The sequence below is a fragment of the Balaenoptera musculus genome, chromosome 15 (assembly GCF_009873245.2).
Source record: "Balaenoptera musculus isolate JJ_BM4_2016_0621 chromosome 15, mBalMus1.pri.v3, whole genome shotgun sequence".
NCBI classification, from domain to species: domain Eukaryota; kingdom Metazoa; phylum Chordata; class Mammalia; order Artiodactyla; family Balaenopteridae; genus Balaenoptera; species Balaenoptera musculus.
In genome coordinates this window covers 35,406,548-35,428,963 of record NC_045799.1, presented here as the reverse complement: position 1 = coordinate 35,428,963, position 22,416 = coordinate 35,406,548, and the positions used below count along the sequence as shown (strand labels likewise).

General features: G+C 37.4%; 1 protein-coding gene across 3 annotated transcripts in view; it reads right to left on the bottom strand.

The window, feature by feature from the left end:
• The window catches only part of PLCB1 (phospholipase C beta 1), a 700,435-nt gene that overhangs the window by 432,922 nt on the left and 245,097 nt on the right, over nt 1-22,416 (bottom strand). For all 3 annotated transcript variants that reach the window (XM_036826676.1, XM_036826677.1, XM_036826678.1), the window contains exon 3: nt 20,228-20,296. In XM_036826676.1, coding sequence (XP_036682571.1) covers nt 20,228-20,296 — 69 coding nt within the window. The remainder of the gene's footprint in view (nt 1-20,227; nt 20,297-22,416) is intronic.

Sequence of the window (22,416 nt, the reverse complement as noted above, 5' to 3'; positions counted from 1 at the left end):
AGATGGCAGAGCTCAAAATAGAAACAGCCTACATTGCTGAGGGTAACTTGGAATGTGTTTCAGACCTTCAGCAAACAGAGGAGGAGAGAAACTTTTTTTTTTTTTCAGGTTTCTCTTTTTTTTTTTTTTTTTTAAATATTTCCAAATCTTTGCCAACACTTGTCACTTGTTATTTTTTTCTTTCTTTCTTTCTTTCTTTCTTTCTTTCTTTCTTTCTTTCTTTCTTTCTTTCTTTCTTTCTTTCTTTCTTTCTTTCTTTCTTTCTTTCTTTCTTTCTTTCTTTCTTTCTTTCTTTCTTTCTTTCTTTCTTTCTTTCTCTATTTTTGGCTGTGTTGGGTCTTCGGTTCGTGCGAGGGCTTTCTCTAGTTGCGGCAAGCGGGGGCCACTCTTCATCGCGGTGCGGGGACCGCTCTTCATCGCGGTGCGCGGGCCTTTCACTATCACGGCCCCTCCCGTTGCGGGGCACAGGCTCCAGACGCGCAGGCTCAGTAGTTGTGGCTCACGGGCCCAGCTGCTCCGTGGCATGTGGGATCTTCCCAGACCAGGGCTCGAACCCGTGTCCCCTGCATTAGCAGGAAGATTCTCAACCACTGCGCCACCAGGGAAGCCCTAGAGAGAAACTTTTGATGTGTTTTTCCACTGACATTGAGCAGTTGTTTGTTATTAGGGACTACCTTAGCCTATCCTGACTAGTGAAGATCCCTTTGTCACCGTCATAAAATAAGGTCCAGATGGCATAAAGACACAATCATAAAAATTAAAACATAAAAACATCGGAAGAAATCACAAAATTATCTTTATTATTTTAGAATGGGTAACTTTTATAAGTAGCACTCCAAATTGAAAACTCATAAAGAAAAGGATTAATAAATCTGATGACCAAAAAAATCTGGAATGCAAAAATTCCACATAGTCAAATTAAAAAGTTGGAGATAACACATGACAGACAGCTCTTAATATATCAAAATATCTTATAAAGCAATAAGTACAACAATCCATTGGAAAATGGGCAAAGTTTATATGAAACAATACAAATATATTGCACAGGAGAAAAAGGTTCTTCTTCACTCATAATGGGAGAAATACAAATTTAAATAATAAAGAGCTACCAATGTTTCATCTACCATATTTACAAAAATCAAAAAAAGGTTAATGAAACATCATGTTGGTAAGAATGTGACCAAATAGGTAATTCTGAATGCTATTGATGGACGTGTAAATAGATCCAATTTCTTTGTAGAGCAATTTGGTAATATATTTCAAAATTTAAAATGCATATGGATGCAGGAATTTCAGTTGTAGGAAATTCAAAGGTACCCATATTATGTCCCAAAATATATTTAATAAATCTATATTGAAGCATTTTTGGAGCAGCAAAAAAGTGGAAATAACAAAATACCTATTAAGAGATGACTCAATAAATAAATGTTGATGCACCTATAAAATAAAATATAGCTTCTAAAAAAAGAATGAAGTAGATATATGTGTAATAATATGGTTTAATTTCTGAGACACATTGTTGCATTTAAATAACATTTGATAGTATGCCATCATTTATATAGAATTTAATTTTTTTAATTGGGCTGGTAAATGCATAGATTTCCTGGGAAATTAAAAAAGGAAATAACTATGAATTGTTGTTTCTGGGAAGGGAACAGAAGAAATGAGGGTAGAGTGTATATTTTTTAATGATAAACTTTAACACTGTTGGAATTTACCTTTTTAGTAGATGCATAAATTATTTTTTCCAAAAATAAAAACAATCTAAGTACATTAAACCAGACCCATTCCACTGCTACCCAAATGGCTAATATCATTTGAATTTTCACATCTCAAAGGTTATAAACGGTAAGAATGGTAATCACTGTCAAGAAAAATTCTGACTCAAATAGACAGGTCACAGACACTTGCTATTCCTGACATTCTTTTAAAAGAAAACTTAGTCAACCTGGAACATCGTTCTAACAGTTAGGAAGCGAAACTGACAGCTCTCACCTTCCTTAGATAAAAATCCAATCAGAAAATGTGACATTTTCACCCACATAATGCAGCTCGGGTACTTCCCTATGCCACCACAAGCAATGGAGAATGTAAAAAAACTTCTGACATTATGCAAGATTTCTATCCCATAAAATTGATAGACTTAAAAAGCACAGGGCAGATGCAGCATTAATCTGCTCCCACGTTTTATATGGCTATTTAAAGGGCCTGTCAACATGAATAATGCACAGGAGTTATTTTTACGTAAAATGTGCTCAGAAATTATAGAACACACAACTCAACGATGGCATAGATTTCTAAAAGTCAGATTGGTAAGACAGATAAAATAAGCACACATGTTCTCTTGTTTTTATTTCCTGGACCTCGTGGTTAAATTTACAAGATATCAATGTCAATTGCTTAACTGATAATGATTTTGGTTTTTGTTTTCTAAGGATTTTAAAAAATAAAATTAAAAAAATTAAATTTTTTAAAATTAGCAAAGGCATGCCGTAGCTACATAAAATATATGAAACAAACAAAAATTGCCTTAGAGAAAAATAATTTTTCCATGAGGGGTTAAGAGTAAAGGAGAGAATAGTATTGAAAGCAAAATTCAGCAGACATGTGGGTTAATAAAAAATTATAACTTCCTATTTTTTTGTTGTTATTCTGGACTAAGAATCCACCTTTCCCTTGTAGAATCTGAATTTAAAGTACTATAGTATATATTAATAGTCAGACTGAACAGTGAATAGAATATAGTCCAGAAATAGGCTCAGGCACATGTGGAAATACTATATATGAAAAGAGTAGTATCTCAACTCACTAGGACAAAAGTTAGACTGCTAAATAAATTGTGCCAAAAATGGACTTTATAATAAACGGTTTAGGCACAAGTGTATAGCAAGTTGAAAAAAGATACAATTCAATTTTTAAATGATATTGAAACACCTCAACACCAGATTAGGGCAAAAGATGGTCTTAAAAAAATAGTGTTGTAATAAAAGGATATCAAGTTAGAAAAAGATAAAATTGGATCCATACCTCACAACATAAAAATCTTCTAGATGATCCAAGATTGAAATGTAAAAACATGAAACCATACTAGGAAAAAACTATCGGTGAATTTCTTCATAAACTAGATATGGAAAAAGACTTTCTGTGACTCAAAATCCAAAAGCAATAATTAACAAGTTGACTACATAAAAATACAAACAAAACCTTACATGGCAAAAAGCACCATAAGCAAATTCAAAAGGCAAAAGACAAACCAGGAAAACATTTTTGCAGCTCTATGATAGATAAAGAGATAATTCTTCTAAAGAGCTGTAAAAAAAAATTAAGGAGGCTAAAAGACCAGGTAGAAAAATGCAAAATATATGAACAGAAATTCATAGTAAAAATACATGTGGCTCTTAAACACATGAAAGGATACTTAATTTCAAGCATAGTAAGAGAAATGCAAGTTAAAACTATATTGATAGCATTTCTTACCAAACTGACAAAAATCTACAACTTGACAGTATACTTTGTGTTAAGGCTGGGGGTGAGGGGGCAAAGATCATCTTATACATTGCAGGGGGAATAGAAAATGATAAAAACAAAACGAAACAAAGCAAAAACCCTATGAAGGAGAAGTTAGCAAAATAACCAACCCTAGGAATTTACCCTGAAACTGAACCTCTGCATATGTATGACAAGACATACATAGAGCTGTTTTCTGTTTTGTTTTGTTTTTTAAATTGCAGCCTCATACGCACAGTAAAATATTGGAAACAACCTAAATGTTCATCCACATAAGACTGTTTGAATAAACTATAGTACACCACGCAGTGGAATAATATATTGCCATATAAAAGAATGAAAAAGATCTCCAGGACCAACATGGAGTTCCTTCCTTGGCTGTACACCAGGGAGTGCATGGCCTCCCCACAGGGTGCCCTAAGGAGAGAAAATGAGGAAGAACCCTATGATAATGGGTTAAATCAGATGCACTTGAACAAGTAATTCCATTGCTAGGACTACAATTTAAGGAAATAACAACAGAGAAGAAAAATGCAAAATGACAGATGTTTGTTTCAAAGTTACTTATAATAAAAATAAAATGGAAATTGTGTAACTATTCAGTAGTAAATTGATGGTAAATACTCACATGATTTCAATGGATTATTATTCAGCCATAGAAGTGATAAATATGAAAAAAATAATTAGCACCATGGCCTTACTTAAGCTGTTATGTTAAATAAAAGAACTTTACTATGTCATATATGCAAATGCATAGATGAACACAGTGTGATCTTCTGGAAGATAAACACATGACCGGGTTTTTCTTTTGTGTATTTGGAATTATTCAAGCTTTAAGGCAATTTAAGTATTTTTTCAAAGGAATTTTTTGTGATAGCTTCAGTGTTGCCAAAGTTGAGGACAGAATCCCTTTCCATCACTTTCTCCAACTTGTTCCTTTTTCTTTTTTTGTAATTTTTTAAAAATTTATTTTATTTTTTTGGCTGTGTTGGGTCTTCGTTGCTGCACGTGGCTTTTCTCCAGTTGCAGAGAGCGGGGGCGGTGCATGGGCTTCTCTTTGCAGTGGCTTCTCTTGTTGTGGAGCACGGGCTGTAGGCCCGTGGGCTTCAGGAGTTGTGGCGCATGGGCTTAGTTGCTCCGCGGCATGTGGGATCTTTCCAGATCCGGGCTCCAACCCATGTCCCCTGCATTCGCAGGCGGATTCTTCACCACTGCGCCACCGGGGAAGCCCCTCCAACTTATTCTTAAACTATTCTTTATGCAAGCTCCCTTTGTTGGTGACTGAGCCTGTATTAAGGCAATAATTCAGGACTGGCCCCTAAAATAATTGGTTTTCTCTTCTCAGTCAGAGCCAAGAGGATTTATTTAGAGCCAAGGCGGCATAATTCTAGTGTTCCAATGTAGGGTTAGAATTAATAGTGCATGAAAAAAAAAAAAGGAATTAATAGTGCATGAAATTTTTGCCACATGCAACTAATACCAACAAACGCGATTAAAGCAATATGTTTTGTTATGATTAAAGGAAATATTGTGAATGGACTTGGATTCACCACAGCCTGAATTTCTGCCCTTGAGTTAACGAGGCCACACCTTATTCATTGTGGCAAAGATACCATCAACAGAAGTCAGATGACAGCCCTGAATTTCCTGCTCCTCACTGCCTCCAAAACTATATGGTTTTTGATACATGATTTATCATGTAACATTTTGTTGCCAGAGAAACTAGCTCAACTTACAAAGGCAAGGTCTCGTTCAGCACAATATATTATTTTTCTCTTGTAACTTTATAGTTTCTCGATTCATAATCTTGAATTGGGTATGAATATTGGTAAATTAAAAGCAGAACATTTTAAAATGTGATTAAAAGAAGCTTGATGAATTTCTTGGTTCTTAGAACATTTGTAAGAATTTACTTAAAGAATTTAGAGTAATGTAGCAAACTTAAGTATCTGGGGAAAATATTTACAGAGCAGAAAATCAATCTATATGGCTTTTTGTAATTTTTGCACTGGAATAATAATTTACTTTTTTTTTCATGGAAAAAAATGAGGGCTCTAGTTATACCTCTAGAGTATTTCAAATGCTCTACAGTATCCTTCAAATAAATTATTTGACTAAGAACTATCAATAGGAACCATGAAATTTTGAGCAGGTAACCACAAAATTAGATATCCAGTCTAGTTTGCTATTAGTGACACAATTTATTCTTTAACACACTTTCCAAAATTTCTATCAACCACTAACTCATGAAATATCTCACTCAATTATCTTTTAATTTCTGATGTTCTAAGAGCTTCTCTTTTTCAATATGTACATTGATAATTTATTTGAAAGCATTATTGACTTTAAAAATGTGTAAACGAAGAAGTTGATTTTCAGTTTTCAGCTATTCGACATACTTAAGCATATGTGTGAGACAAAACTAACGAGATCTTAATTTTATTTAGATTTTCATCTGGTATCCATATTTGTAAGTAAAAATATGTAGACAATGCCTTCTAAATTATTTAATCTTTAAATAAAACTGCATGGGTGGAACTTGATTAATATAGAAGCATGTTTTCAGAGTACCCAACAAAAAAAAATAAATCTCGCTCATTAATTCCTATTTTAGACAGTAGGGGTTTACCTATGGCAAAAATAATCAAGTCAATAGTTAATTTCTCAGATATTTGTGTATGTCCCAACCCATGAAACTTCTTTATTAAATTCACACTAAGGTACTCTAAGGATGAAAGCAAATGTAATTCATGCACAGATACAAAAGGACATACTTAATTTCAACTAAAAACAATGAAATTTAATTGTTAATTAATATTTGTAAAAAGAAAAGTTATGCTTGGCAATTTTTGACCAGATATTACAAATCCTGAAAACTTCTTGTAAGGAAATGTCCAATTTAAAAATTAAATATTTGAAATATGAATAATGAGCAAAGTTTTTTTTAAATGTTGTTCAAGATATGATTAAAATTGAAAACTGCCAGAAAGTGAAAAGACTGCATAATATAGACGGCAAATGTAAGTACTAAAGGAAAAAATTGAAACTATAGCTGATTAAGCAAAGTGTCTAATTTGTCAAATAATGACCCTGAGTTCAAGTCTATTAAATGTATGTGCCAATGACCTTTAGTTTAAGGGATAACGATAGCTAGGGTTACAGAGCCCTGACTATGAAACATATATTATGGCCTTTAATCCTCACAACAACCCTGAGAAATAGTATTATGAACTTCATTTTATGAATAAGGAAATCAAGATATGAAGAAACTGATGACCAACTGTGGCCACAAAGATAACACTGGTTGGGGCTCTGAACGACTGCTGTCCCTTTAACATGAGGTTCCAGAGTTAAAGCCTCATTTTCAGAGCATTAAAGTCAATTCATGTGATCAGAGAATCAGCACTGCCCCCCACCCGGCCCCAACTACACACACACACACCCACAAGGGAACCAGGAAGAAGCGATGGTTTTAAAAATTATTGCTCCCCAAGTAACTCTTATTTACTTTTTTTTTTTTTTTTTTTTGGCTGCGTTGGGTATTCGTTGCTGTGTGCAACAGCTCGGCGAGCGGGGGCTACTCTTCGTTGCAGTGCGTGGGCTTCTCATTGCAGTGGCTTCTCTTGTTGTGGAGCACGGGCTCTAGGCACACAGGCTTCAGTAGTTGTGGCACGCAGGCTCAGTAGTTGTGGCACACGAGCTCTAGAGCGCAGGCTCAGTAGTTGTGGTGCACGGGCTTAGTTGCTCCAAGGCATGTGGTATCTTCCCGGACCAGGGCTCGAACCTGTGTCCCCTGCATTGGCAGGCAGATTCTTAACCACTGTTCCACCAGGGAAGCCCAACTCTTACTTACTTTTAATTTAACCTCAATTCAAGTTTTATCTTGACTTCAGATCTTTCCAAAAATCTAAGTGGTATCAGTTTTAAACAAATGATAAGATGCAAAGCTGTAGGAAACTGATCTCCAGAATTATCAGTAGACCTGGAATCCCACCCTAGCATTGCACCATGCATTAAGCTGGCCTAAATGCCAAACTACATCCCAGATACTGTGGAAATAAATTAAACTCTTGTGTTTTAAATGAGGTATTGGCAATGCTGATGACCTTCTGTCATAAGCCAAGGTCTATGTTAAAAAAAAAAAAAGGAGTGGGATAATGCTAATAAAGTTTAAAATTAAAAACAATACACGATATAATACAAGATAAAATTCAATTGTATATCATCAAGGGATTTTTACCTAAAGAAAGGTAAAAATATGGTTTAGATCACTCAAGAATTTGGTTTTTAAACATCTCTAATTAGGTATCTGCATTATTGTAGGAACAAGCACCGCTCTTAAACTGGTGTTCCAGTCCCAATATGGAGTACGATTAACTTCATAAGAACTGACGATAGAAACATTCACCAAAGCTAATTCAGCAGAACAGTAGTCCTATGAGATATGCTTGACAAAGGGGCCTGTTGTCCAAAAAAAAAGGAAAATGGCCCCGATCCATGTCTAACACATCATAGGCTCTGAGAAGTCCTGTAGTAAAGAAACAACATCCACAAAACTTATCTGACACTTTTATCTCATAACAACTGTTAGTATTTCAAGGAACTCACTTAGAGAAATACTGAGTTAATTATTTTTTTTTAAAGTTTTCTCTGTCCCTAAGAGAAAATAAAGTGAATCATCTTCACATTACATCCATTCACAGCCAATAGTGATCAACAAGCTCTTCTTCCAGCTCCACTGGTCTTTCCTGAAATCGGTAAAGCTTGAATACAAATTACAGTATCAAGAAATATCAGGATGGCACGGAGAAAATGTGTTGGTGTGTGAGACTGAAATGTGAATTTTCTGACCTGTTAGAACCAATGATCCTGTTTCACAGGCAAATAACACATATTCTCCTTAATTAGTTAGGCTAGTCCATCTCCTATAAATCTCTATGGATGTTAAGTTCAGTAGCCTTAGAAAACTTTATTTCTGCCTTTAACAAAGATCTATCAAGTAGCAAATATTTCACTATGTTATTTTGTCCTTTAAATGTCACTCTTTACATAAAATCAAGGCTATTTCTTCAGGCACTTGAAATTTCACATTTTAGACAGCTAAGAATGTTAATTGTGTTCACATCAAGGAACGAGAAAAACTACGGTGAAAGTATTCTTTCATCCATGAAAATACCTTACTGTGTGTTAGGTATCACATTCCAAGTCCGCAATCTGGGATTTTATGCTTTTGTGGTAAATAGAAGGAATTTAGGAATTTTCAGCCATTTTCCATTGAAGGATGATAAAAATGAATTTCTAGTACATATTCTTTTTTATTTTTATTTATTTTTTTATTGAAGTATAGTTGATTTACAATGTTGTGTTAATTTCTGCTGAATAGCAAAGTGATTTAGTTATACATATATATACATTCTTTTTTAATATTCTTTTCCATTATGGTTTATCATAGGATATTGAATATAGTTCTCTGTGCTACACAATAAGACCTAGTACATATTCTTAAATTCCTTCCATTCTACCAAGCTGCTCACAAATTAATATTACTATCTAGCACACTGTGGCTGGCGAAGCCATTTCAGGTATATGCATCATTTAATTCTCACAATGACTCCATGGTAGTCATAAACATTCCTTTTACTCCCCCAACTTTTTCTTCTCTTATATCATGAGTCAAATTACATTCCAGTTTTTTTCCCTGTTGGGCATGTGTCAAATTACGTGAAAAATACTACAGAACCTAATCTCCAACAAGAAGGTATTTCAAGTAATATATATGCTTAATTACCCATCAGACTCACTGAGTGCTAAGAAGAATAAACCAACATTGAACCCAAGGCAGGCAGGCAGTTAAGTCACAAGGAGTGAGCTCCCAAAGTGTGTCCAATATTAGGATGTGTGTCTTGTTACCAACTATATTCCAACCTACCAGGCAACCCTATCTACTGGGTATTATTCCCACAGAGAAGCTAAGAAACCTTCTTGGGATCCCTCAGTTAATATGTGCACTGGGATTTGAATTTGGGTCTCTCTGACCCTAAGTTTGGTCTTCCATTTCCAAACAGTGTTTCCAATTTTACTTCAACGGTTTCATTGCGCAGAAAAAGATACCAACATGTTCTTAACTGTTCTTAACTGAAAGTAAATTGCTCTAAAATTATTCTGATTGTTGGGAAAATCTATTTAACTCTTTGCAAATCTAGGCAGTTTTCTAAATAAGAACTGTAAATCTTAGTACAATGGGTTGCTGTGATAGTTCACTGTGGACAGTGGTTTGGCTGCAAAGATAAATGTGTTTTGAGTTTTCTACAGTTAATATATAAAAATAGATGTTCACAGGTAGGTTTAAGTAAAGCTACAAAAGTATAAATCTCTCATGTGGAGTAACCCATAGCAGTACCTGAGTTCTACTGTAAATAGGTAAATTATGCAACTCTAACATGCTTTTGCCTACTACAATACATCACATGAGCATCAGTTATACATTTTATTTACTTACTAAAAGTCATTAAGGATGATAGCTAAAATGTATTTAACACATACAACAGACATGAGAGCTGTGTTAAGGGCTTTACATGCATTGTAACACTGAGTCCTTATAGTAACCAGATAAGATAAACATAGAGATTATTTCCATAATTCAAATGGAGCAACTAAATCTCAGAGATATGGAATAACCTCCTGGGTTATATAGCTAGTAATTGGCTTTGAGGCTTGGGCATCTGACCCAAAAGCTTGTACACATAATGACTACACTGTATTAGGCACTTAGATGTGCAAAGACACTTATTGGGGGTCTGGGGTATAGAAGAATGGGTATGAATGTGCTGATGAAACAAAAACAACATAAGCTGCAATAAAGGCCCTCTGTAAAAGCAATAAATAATGTCTATTTCTGAAATGATTCCAGCTACACATTTATATCCACTTTGACTATTGATTAAAAAGAAAAAAATCGACTTATTTATATTAGATCTATTGTGAAATAATCCTTTGTAATGTAGTGAGAAAATACTGTTATGGGCTGAGTTGTGCTACCCCCACCCATATTCATATGTTGAATCCCTAACCGCCCCTGCCAGAGTGTGATTATATTTGAGGATAAAGTCTTTAAAGAGTTAATTATGTTAAAATGAGGTAATTAGGGTGGACCCTAGTCCTATGTGACTGGGGTCCTTATAAGAAGAGGAAACCAGGACACAGATAGGTATAGAGGGAGGGCCATGTGAAGACAAAGGGAAAAGACAGCCATCTAAAAGCCAAGGAGAGAGGCTTCAGAAGAAACCAAGCCTGCCAACACCTGATCTCAGACTTCAAACCTCCAGAATGATGAGAATATAAATTTCTGTTGTTTAAGTCACGTTGTCTTTGGTACTTCGTTATGGCAGCTGGAAACCTCTTATACAAGTACTATGGCACACTTATTATATTAAGTATAGCTGGGCAAGTTGAAGGAAGACTAGACTGAGAAGTAGTCCTTTTGACAAGAGAATGTTGTAGGAAAGTTCTCAATGCCTTACTGCATAAAGTCCTTATTTTAAAAAGAGAAACATCCATTTAAGCTGATACTCTTTTTACTGAGAGCAATGGTTCTCAGACTTGGTTAAACACAGGAATCGCTGGGGAGCTTTAAAGAAAAAATTGATGCTTAAGCCCCACATCAGACATTTTCATTTAATTGATATGGATGTGGCCTGGACATCGAGATTTTAAAAACTCCTCCAGTGCCTCTCATATCTCTATATTAGAACCAAAGTTTGAAAACCCTGGCTTAGAGAGCAGTTCACTATTTTTAATTAACTTAAGAAATTAATATCAAGTATATCCACAAGGTGGCGTATTATTTCATTCAAAAGAACTAAAATTGAGAAATGTTTCCAAAATGCAACTCTGTACCATTGTATGTAACACAGATTGGATTTAGATTGAAATTACACCAGATAGAAGCAATGATAGAATGAGTCAGAACCTTCTGAAAGGACCTGGGGTTTAGTTAACGCATGGAACTAATCCTGTCTTCAACAAGGGGTCCATCGTGAGAATGCTCTTAGCTGCCATGTCTTTCACCTACTATTCACCTTTGCCAGAACTGTGGCCTCCCCCTTCCCCTTCCACAACTCTTCAGGTGCCTTTTGAACTCTGTGGCAGTAGATACTAAGGCAGATGCTTGCTATTATTAAAAGCAAAATGGAATCTTTATTCAGCCATACACATATTTAGTTCACCATATTTTACAGATGGACACACACACATATATATATTGAGTAATGGCGGCATCACTCAAATGCTCAAATTTAATTGTTGATAAGAGACAATCCAACGCCTTCTCAAATTTGGGAATTTATATCAACATCCCAGACAAGACTTAGCTGCGATTGCTTATAAAAAAGTTAAAAGTTTTTAACCGTTAGAGAAGATATTCTATACCTTAATGGTAGCTTTAAAAATCTTCTCTTGTTCACTATTGAACAGCCATGAGGTTGAGGGGCAGGTGGAAAAGACAGAAGAGTTTTAAATGCAAAGATCTACTAAGAGAACCATTCCTTAACACCCTCAGCATCCTGATATTTCTGCTATCAAATCTCCAACTAGTTATATAAAGGTTTTTGTTTCCAAGGAAACCACTGACATCTATGGAATTTAATGAACATGAAAAAAGAACTATGCCATATAATTTACATCTGGAGATAAATGTGAATAGTTGTCAAAACCATTACACACACATTGATAATTCTGTGGATTTTTAGCCCTATTTTTCTCCATTTTGTAAAGATGTAAATAAACATTTATGTAAACAAAATGACCCAAAAAAATGCACACCCCCCCCCCCAAATCAGCTATTGCACCATGTCAGGTAAATTAAGAAACAGTTGGCACCAAGATTATGGGCTGAAGGTAAATCTCCTCAGCAACTGAGTGGAAGGAGAGAGAAACCTTTATTTTGTTGTATAAAGGGTTTTCTTATTCTTTAGTAAACCTCAAACATCTACACCAAATTTTATGACTGCGGCTTCACACAACGGTGAAATCTGTTCAAAGTCAGGGAACTAGCTTATAATCAGCAAAGGGGGACAGTAAATAAAGCACAACTCCAGTACTCATGGATGATTCATTGAAACCACTGTTGTATAACATCCAATAACAGCTCATTATGAGATTTACATATTGGCATCCAGATCCTATGATGAGCTATGAAGATTTGACAGCCCTTAAATAAATAACCTATTTGATGCTATTGATATAGGGAAAACATTTAAAGCATATATAAAATGGTAACTTCAATAAAGTTACAGGTATGTAAAAGTGAAAAAAAAAAAAGGACTAGAAGGAAATTCCACCATTTTATCCAAATGACAACTCCCTCCTTCTTGAAATACTTTTTTAGGTGTCCAAGATATGCTCTCTTCTGATTCTCCTCCCTCCTCACTGGCTGTTCCTTCTCAGTCTCTCTTTTTTTTTTTTTTTTTTTGTGGCAAAATATATATACCATACAATTTATCATTTTAATGGTTGTCAAGTGATGCAGTTTAGTGACATTAAGTAAATTTAGGTTGTTGTGCAATATTACCACCATTTATCTGCAGAGCCTTTCGTCATCTCAAACTGAAACTCTGTCCCCAGTAAACAGTAACTCCCCCTCCCCCCTCCCACCAGCCCCTGGAAACCGCCATTCTCCTTTCTGCTCTATGGATTTGACTACTCTAGCTGCCTCATATAAGTGGAATCACATAATGTTTGCCATTTTGTGTCTGGCTTATTTCACTTAGCATACTTTCTCCTAGGTTTATCCATGTTGTAGCTTGTGTTAAAATTTCATTCATTTTTAAGGCTGAATAATATTCCATTGTATGTGTCTAGTACATTTTGTACATCCATGCATCTACTGATTAACATTTGGGTTTTTTCACCTTTTGGTCACTGTAAGTATTGTTACTATGAACACGGGTATACAAGTATCTTTAAGGTTCCTGCTTTCCATTCTTTGGGGGAATATACCAGTCTCAGTCTCTTTTATTGGTTCCTCCTCATCTCCTCAAAGTCTAAATGCTGGAGGTCCCAGGGTTTAGATATCAGAACTTTCTTGGACACCTACGTTCCTTAGGAGACCTCCCTTGGCTTTGAGCTTTAAAGAATCAAAGTTATTTATAACTCCATGGCCAACATTTCCCCTGACCTCCAGATTTGTAGATCCAAATATATCAGGTAGAAGTCTAATAGGCATCTCAAACTTTAAATATCCAAAAACCAAACTGAATTTTTCTGTTTAAATGTGCTTCTTCCTTCCCATCTCAGGATATGGCAACTCAGTTCTCCCACTTTCCCAGGTCAAAGCACTCAGACTTGTTCTTGAATCCTTTCTTTTCCCCGTACTTCCCATCCAATGCATTGACAAATCCTGTGGTTCTGCCTTTAAAACATATTCAGATTTTGGTGTTTTTCTACACCTTTTGGTCAAAAATCATCATCAACACTGACCAGGATATTTGCAACAGCCATTTATTTGGTCTCCCTGCTTTTTTCTTTGTCCTCTGTGGTCTGTTCTCAAGGCTGTGGCCAGTGATGCTTTTAAAAGCTAGGTCAGATCTTTGTCTCTCCTCTGCTCAGAACATTCAGATCCTTTCCCATGTCTCTCAGAGGAAAAGCCAAAATCATTAGCATGGCCTACGAAGCCCAAAATAATGTGGCCCTCAGCCGCCTCTCTGACTTTCACCTTTCTTTGCTGCACTCCACTGTAGCCACACTGGCCTCATATTTGGTCTTCAAATATGCCAAGCTTGTTCCTACCTCAGGGCCTTTGCTCTTGCTGTGCCCTCTCTGCCTGGAATGCTTCTCCTTCTCTTAATTCATGTCTCTGCTTATATGATCTCATCTTATCAAGAGAGCTTACTCCACTAGGGCTCAATAAAACAAGAAGCCTCTTTATCACTCATGGCCTATGGTCTCCTGTCCTTGCTTTATTTGTCTCCGTGGGACTTATCAGTTATCTGTTTCCCTCACCCAGAGGGGTGCTGGAGAGAGCCTGCTCACAGGGCTGAAGGCTGTGGTGTATACTGCTTTCCAACTCTCGGTGATGTCAGAGTGTGGTTTGAAACCCATCAGGTTCGGAATATTCACCCAAAGGAAACCAGGAAACACAACAAATCAGGGATTTCCTTCCCTCCTTCCCTCCTTTCTTCCTTCCCTCCATCTCCCTTCCTTCCTTCCCTCCTTCCTTCCTTCCCTCCTTCCCTCCTTCCCTTCTTCCTCCCTTCCCTCCATCTCCCTCCCTCCCTTCCTTCCTTCCTTCTTTCTCCCCTCCCTCCCTTTCTTCCTTCCTTCCTTTCCTTCCTTCCTTCTTTCTCCTCTCCCTCCCTTCCTTCCTTCCTTTCTTTTTCTTTCTTTCTCTTTTATTGAAAGCCAGTTTACCACTACCACCTCTTCCCTACTCCGAAAAGGAATGCAATATGAGAACAGAGTTATTTGTCTTTTTTGTTCATTGCTGTTTTCCTAGTGCCCAGAACAGTGCCTGGCAGAAACAGGTACTCAATGTCCATTTGTCAAAACAATAATGAAATTGAAAAGCCATCATTTTTATATAAGGATTAAGAAAACAAAACCTGATCAGCTTTTTAAATTTAGTTTTACTCTAATCTACCTATGTGATTGTGGTGATATTATATACAGATTTCCCCCATTATCGAAAAGTAGAGCATCCCTGTGAAAGTTTTCACAAGCTGAAATGGCATAAAGTGAAGAAGCAATTACCTTAGGACACATCTTGCTAAGGGAGGCACAAAATAAACTGAGATAAAGCACAGATGCTCACAGACACAGCACAAAGCTGGGGTGGCTTGATGCTGAGATGCTGAGTACAGTTCCCAGGGAAGGAGCTTGGCGGTGCCCCGCTCAAGGCTTACCTCTATAAGCGCTCCTCAGCCGCAAACAAAAACTGAATGCTATTTTTCTGCTTTTCGCTATGTTTTGTAAAAGTGAAAATCCTCTTCAGGTTTCTTTCATTTAGCTAAAATACATACTAATGTAGGCCTTTCAAAAAAAATGAAGTGGTGTAAAGTGAACTTTCGAAAAGTAGGGAGTACCTGTACCACCTAGAATTTAATTGTGACCTGGATATATGCAAGGTATCTGTGTTCAAATTAATATCACACACTTGAAATACACTGCCTTTTACCGATAGGAGGAACTAGGTAATTGTCAGTTAAGCAAAAGAAGCAGTTTTCTTTGCACAAAATACAGCTTGAAAGTACTACCATAGACATATTTTTCAGTGATACTGCTGCATGCATATGGAGACTTGAATACAGGCGGCACATCGTTTTCATGGACTAAACCTGGGAGGGCCTCTGTAACTGTGGTATTACTCCCTCAGGAGTCCAAAGCAATCCTAGAACTGCTTTCAAGAAGACACGTGCAAAATTTGACATGTCTTTCTTCTTTTCTTTTCTTTTTGTTTGCATAAGACCTTATCTTGGTTCAAATGTTACCCGACTTTTTTTCTTAAGTTCACCTGATTTGCTATGACAAAAATAAGAAGTTTTAGGTTATGTAAACCTGCTGGATATCAGTTTTATAGTCTGTAAGATGGAGTGCCTTGGCTTGATTAACTGCCCTTAAAAGTTGGAATCAATACTTAACAAGACTTACACACCTAAAATCATGTGCTCCCCCGACACCCATTTCATAGATGAGGAAGTAGAGGCACAGATAGAAAGAACAACTTAAGCTCGTTAATGGCAGAGTGGGCACCCAAAACCACATCTCCACTTTCCTAGTCCCATCTACTTTTCAACATTCCTAAGGATGAAATAATTCCTAAGAATCCTGAAGATAAAGAAACTATCTTTTTCAGCAGCATTTCTGAAAACTTTCTGGGATAGCCTATAGAAAAAATACACTTCTTGTTGTGTTCTAGAACATACACTCACGCACACAAAAAAAGTATCAGAAAACTTGCTCTGCACAAGACACTGATATTTTTCATTCTAGTTAGGCCTAATTCATTTTATTAATGCTATGCCACTAACAGATCAGAAACCACAGTGATAAACACTCCTTTAAAAAGCAAAGATCCTTTTGAAATGAAGATCCAGAGAGCATGTGTATATGGCATAGACAAGATGTATATAACACAGAACCTTTCTCTTTACATGTGCTTCATAAACCTGGGGGCGGGAGGGGGAGTGGCAAGGTAGGGAAGGTGGAAGGGGAGACAAAGGAGAGAGCAAGAAAGGAAACATAAATACATTTTAGATTTCAAAGGATAAGATTTTTTTAGTGTGATTTTTCCTTTTGGATAAAAATCTCCCAATTTCTCTCCAGTGAGAAATTTCAAAACTGATAACTTGAAAAAAAGCTGTGTACAGAAAAGCAGATCTGGAATCGTATGCATTGTGTTGGGAGTCTACATTTAAAATTCATTAACGGGGCAACACATAGAAGCTTTTTCATGTCCTATAAATGTTATTTCAAATCACAGCAGGCATAGAAAACAGTTCATCTTCAACTAGATTGTGAATTTTTGTATAATGAGATGCTATGAAAAACAAAAATAATATGAATACACAGATAAATATTTTCAGGGTGCCTGGGTATTTTGATAAATAGTATCTGCTCCACACATGTTCTGCCTTCCTCTCAGATCTATAAGCCCCCGCAGAAAGTCTTCCACTCAATCTGTCTTCATATTACATTGCCTTCTTGTCCTAAGTTTCCAAGCTTTTCTCACTCCATACTGGTTGGTGTCTTTACACTTTGTAATTGTCCTGCTGCTTCTGTTCTAGCCAACACAATGGTCCCCTCTTATTTAGTTTTCCTCCTCCGGTCCATATGCCCCCTTCTATGAGGTGGCTATGCTGCAATCATTCTGGAATACTCTGGAGAAAACTAGCTTCTCTTTTGGTCCCGGCCACATAGAACTGCTGCCACATGGGAAGCTGGGAGCTGCAAGGGATGGTGTGCAGAGGTGGCCACCACGGGGACCCTGAGGATGGAAAGGGAATCCCTTCCAGCACCTTGGAAGCCAGTTTGGTGAAAGAAAGAGGCACCTATTCTTTGATGACATTTTTTTGAGCAGCTGAATGCAACTTCACCTAAACCCAGAAATTCCACTGAATTGTTCAATACATTCCAATTATTTTTTAATAAATTATCTTTTTATTTATCCAGTTCAAGCCAAGGTTTTCTTTTGCAACTTAAAGATTTTAGAACTGGTATTAATACCTACTTCTTTCTTGCCTGTCCATCCACCAAGCCCCTTACAGCCAAGACCCTGCTCCAATCTCTCTTTATAACATCAACTTTTCCAAGTTGAGTGAAATGAATCTGACTTCCTGCAAATCTGAATTGTAATTTTAATAATAATAAATACAAAAATAATGATGATAATACCAACAACAGTGGCTACTACTTAATGGTTGCTTATTATATAGTGGTGATGAGTTCAGGCAGCAGTGTTCAAATTTTGTGGCAAATTTACTTTTCAAAACCCTGATGCCACACTGCACATTTAATTAGATTCTTGTAGCATCTCTGGAAGTAGACAACAAGGATCAGCCTTTTTTTAAAGCTCTCCAGGTAATTCTACAAGCTCTTAAATTTGAGAACTTCTCTGCTAAATCTTTGCCAATGAATTATTTTATTTAATCCTTACAGCAATGATATGAAGTAGTCATTTATTATTAGTAGCATTAGTATTAGTATTAGTATTATCACTATTTAGCCAGTGAGGAAGAAGTCTCAGGAATTTCACACAGGTAACATGTGACAGAACCCGGCTTTGAAAATATTAAAATAGATTGAGGTGCTTGAACCCCAGCAGGGAATAGGAAGTGAAAAAAAGCCAAGCACATGGATAATCCACAAAGAAAGCAAATCTTAGTGGAAAAAACAGTAAAAGCCAGAGCATTCTGAGTGTTGAAATCTGTCCTCAGTAGAAGCCTTTTAGAATCTAATAGTGGTTTATCAACTGAGCAGAGTACACACCCTAGTTCTGTTCATTTCTCATCATTCAATAGACATTTATCAAACCACGTACATAAATGAAACACATAACTGATAAGCAGGCTGTGGGCTGCAATAAAAGAGTCAAGCCTGAAAGAAAGTCTCCATGTGCCAGAAGAATTGACTTGAATTCCCTAAGCCCAGAAACAAAGGGGGTCTGATAGAGGGTAGGCAACTGTCTTTAACCAATATTGACAATGAAACTTCAAGTTAGGCCAATAAACTTGCGTTGAAAGACAAACTTTATAACTGTTATCAATACAGTTCTCGGAACTATCAATAACAGGCTTACATGAAACCTGGCTGAAATGTTGTTGAGAGAAGAAGAAAAAAATTTGTTTTCTACCCTGCAAATTGAACAATTTTGAATCATCAACAAAGCATTAATGATGATAAGCTTGATACAAAACCGAAAGACCAAACCATTGAAATACCATTGTATTACTACGAGATGAATGTAAATAATGGGCCATTTTCACATGAAACACTTATAGAAACCTTCTTGAAAATAATTCTGATTTTTCTCTCTTTTCATTTTCCACATTTTCCTGTAGATCATCTTAACCCCTTCAGCAATAAAAGCAGTATTTGCCTGTTTGCTCTATGACAAAATTTGCCAGCAACTACTGCACTGTTAGGTATCTGAAGAATAATCATTGTAGGTGACTTTTTCCCTTCCTGCATCTCCACAGCAACAGTTAATTTTTGATGTCAAAGAAAGTGTTTTGACTTTTAAGGAATAAAACAAAAGTTGCAGGTAGATACTCAAATAGAAAATGGCTAGTTTTATATCAATTATGGAAGGAGGCAAGAGTCCCTGAATGGCACCTGTACTTCCCTATTTGCCAATATTCTCTCTGTGCTACAAAAGAAGTCTTTAAAGTACTAAAATTTAAATAGAGTAAAGAGTAGTTTCCCACTTTGATGGCAAGTCAACACATCTTGCTACTATACCCTACCAGATAATCTAAATTTTTAAAATATATGTATGTTTTATTCAATAATTATTTTTGACCGCACCACATGGCATGCAGGATCTTAGTTCCCCGACCAGGGAATGAACCCATGGCCCCTGCAGTGGAAGCACAGAGTCTTAACCACTGGACAGCCAGGGAAGTCCCATATTCAACATTTTTAAACCATCTTCCAAAACTAAATAAACTGCAAACACTGCTTTAGATATTTCTTCAGTAAGTTTTTCAAACCCAAGCTAGTTGACATTCCACATAACTGATCCCAAAGTCTGCGGGTGTTCACTAGGAACATTTGCAGAAAGATTTGACACCCCCTGGCTTCATGGATGGAATGATTCCAACTGCAAAGCATTTGAGCTAAAGGGTCTTGTTTATCTGTCTACAAGGTTAGTTCACGTATGCTTACGAGGCTCAAGGAATTTTTCAAAGACTTTTAAGCACGTTTTTAATATTTAGAATTACCCAGTAACTTTGGCACTGTTTTTTTTTTTTTTTCCAAAACAAAAATAAGATTCGAGGGCATAAAGCAAGCCCCATGTCCAACTGCCTCTATATTTGCTCGTTGTTTCCGTCTTTTAACAAAAATGGTAGTGTTTAGAGCATACTGGTCTCTGAAAGGACTGGCTGTTTTATTGCGTTTTATAACATCTACAACAGAAAAACTTTTAACTGGGGCAATTAATTGATACCAGGACACAGCTAAATAATCAAGGCAGCATCTGGTGTGCGTACTACACTCCACTTCCTACCTTGGGAGCCTTGGCGTGTTTCCCACATCTGGCATCTTTGACAAGGCTGAGATCTAACAGCTCCGTCTCCTGGAAGGCAAAAATGTGAAATCGTTAAGCATACACACAGATCTTTTTTCTGTGTTTTATAGCATTGAAAACACTTTAAAAAATAATATTATCTTAAGACTTGCCTGAAAATTTCTCTGCTGTTGGGATATTTTTCCTCTTACTTGCATTGCCTATCAATCGAATTGGAATGGAAACAAAAAGATAGCTAACTGCTAGTTCTTCAGTTTTATATATATATATATATATATATATATATATATCATAATACATTTTGAAGTGCATATTGTGTGTGGTTTGGGTCCCCAGTCTATCCTACAAGCCATTCCTAAGTCATGATGAATCAGGCCTTCCTGTTCCCTTGTTGAAAAATAATCCTGAGTCACTCTGAGTGTAGGTGAGGATTTGTGAGTGGGGTGGGGGATTAGGATGGGGAAGTGGAAGGAGGTGCTCCCCTCAGCTCACAGGATACCCAGCCCACCTGGCCAAGGTAAAGACGCAGACCTGCCTCCCCTACCTGCACCCCAGCCTTTTGCACACATCCCTTATGCCCTGATCTTCTCATTTATTCATTATATATTATTGAACACCTATAACATGCAAGTTACTCTAGGGTACAAGACACATAAGATATGGCAGCTTCTCTGGATGGACCTGTGGAGTAAAGTATATGCATAAGACAAGGGAGAGCATGCTAATGCCAACTTTAAAGTTAACTGCTGGGGTGGGGGGTGCGGTCAACAGAGGAAAGATCATTTTTCCCTGAGAGGCTCAGAAAAAAGTCTGTGGAGCATAGAGAAGAGAAGTGGGGAGGGAAGGGGCTCACCCAGCTGGAGTGTACCACATGAGCAAATATCCAGACAAGAGAGGACCAGTGGTTCGGGCAGAACCTTGAGGTCTTCATGACCCTTAGTGCTCGGAGCAGGAGAATAATGCATGGGAAGCGGGTGGGAGGAACAGGGGGATAAGGGGGCATCCAAGAGTGAGGAAGACCACAAGGGAAGGCACAATGGCAGTGGGGGAGGGGATCCACATGGCCGACATTCAGAATTCCATTGCTGGGGCACAGAACATATGAAGAAAAATCATGGGAGATGAGACCAGAAAGGGATTTGGGCAAAAGGAGGGAAACCCTGAAAGTCTGGCTAAGGGCACTGAGCCATGAAATTTGGGACACACACGTCACCAAGTTGTACGGTGAACTCTGCCACCAGCCAGATGAGACTGTGGTGCAATAAGCAGAGCCATCCAACCTGTTTTCTAGACAAAGAGCCAGTGGGATTCAGGCATCTACCCCCTTCTCCCAGCAGGAGGAACTGCATCTGGACAGGAGTGGCTGTAATTTCTCATAGGCCCCAACATCTACAAGGACTGGCACCACGGGTTCCCAGACAATTCCTTCAAACAGCTGCCCCTGATTCCAAATGTTTGGTGCAAAATGGTCTATTTTCCTGAGCCTAAGGTTGATTTCATGATTGCAGCATGATAAGGGTCAAAGATGAGATGGAATCTCTCCACTGGGGTGCAAACCACACAGCAGGTCCAATAGAACACCTGGCCTCACACACCTCTCCGTGGGCTGCAGGGAGGACAGGAAACAGTGCCTTCTCTTCTTTTGCTCACACTGGTCTTGTAAGTTTGCTTTCCCCCATTTTAGTGAATTCCTTAACCCATTCTCTATTGTTCATGACTCTGTGGAAACCCTCCCAAACCCTGGGGTGTGATAGGTAGCAACCCAGCAAGGATCTTGCAAGACAGAGTAATGGGTGCCATGGTTCCCCCAAGGACACACCATCCACAATATCAAAGGTCACCTAGTGAGTGTTAGAAACCAGTGGTATCAACTGCTGGACTCAAGGCCTCACTTAGGCAAATGCATACAAAGCATTCAGATGTGAGGAGGTGGAGCATTTGGCCCAGGTTTCTTCATCTCCATGGCAATGGCAGCCAAAACATTTGTTGAAAGAGAAGAAACAGGAAGAGAACCAAGCTTGAAGAAGCTTAATCTAGAAGACCAGAACTGAGTGGAGTGTTGAGAGACAGGAGACCAAATGAGGGTAGAGGTATTAGGGAAAAAGATGATACGGAGGTAGAATTGACTAAAGGAAAGACAGGAGGCATCTACAGCTCTAGGGGTTCCA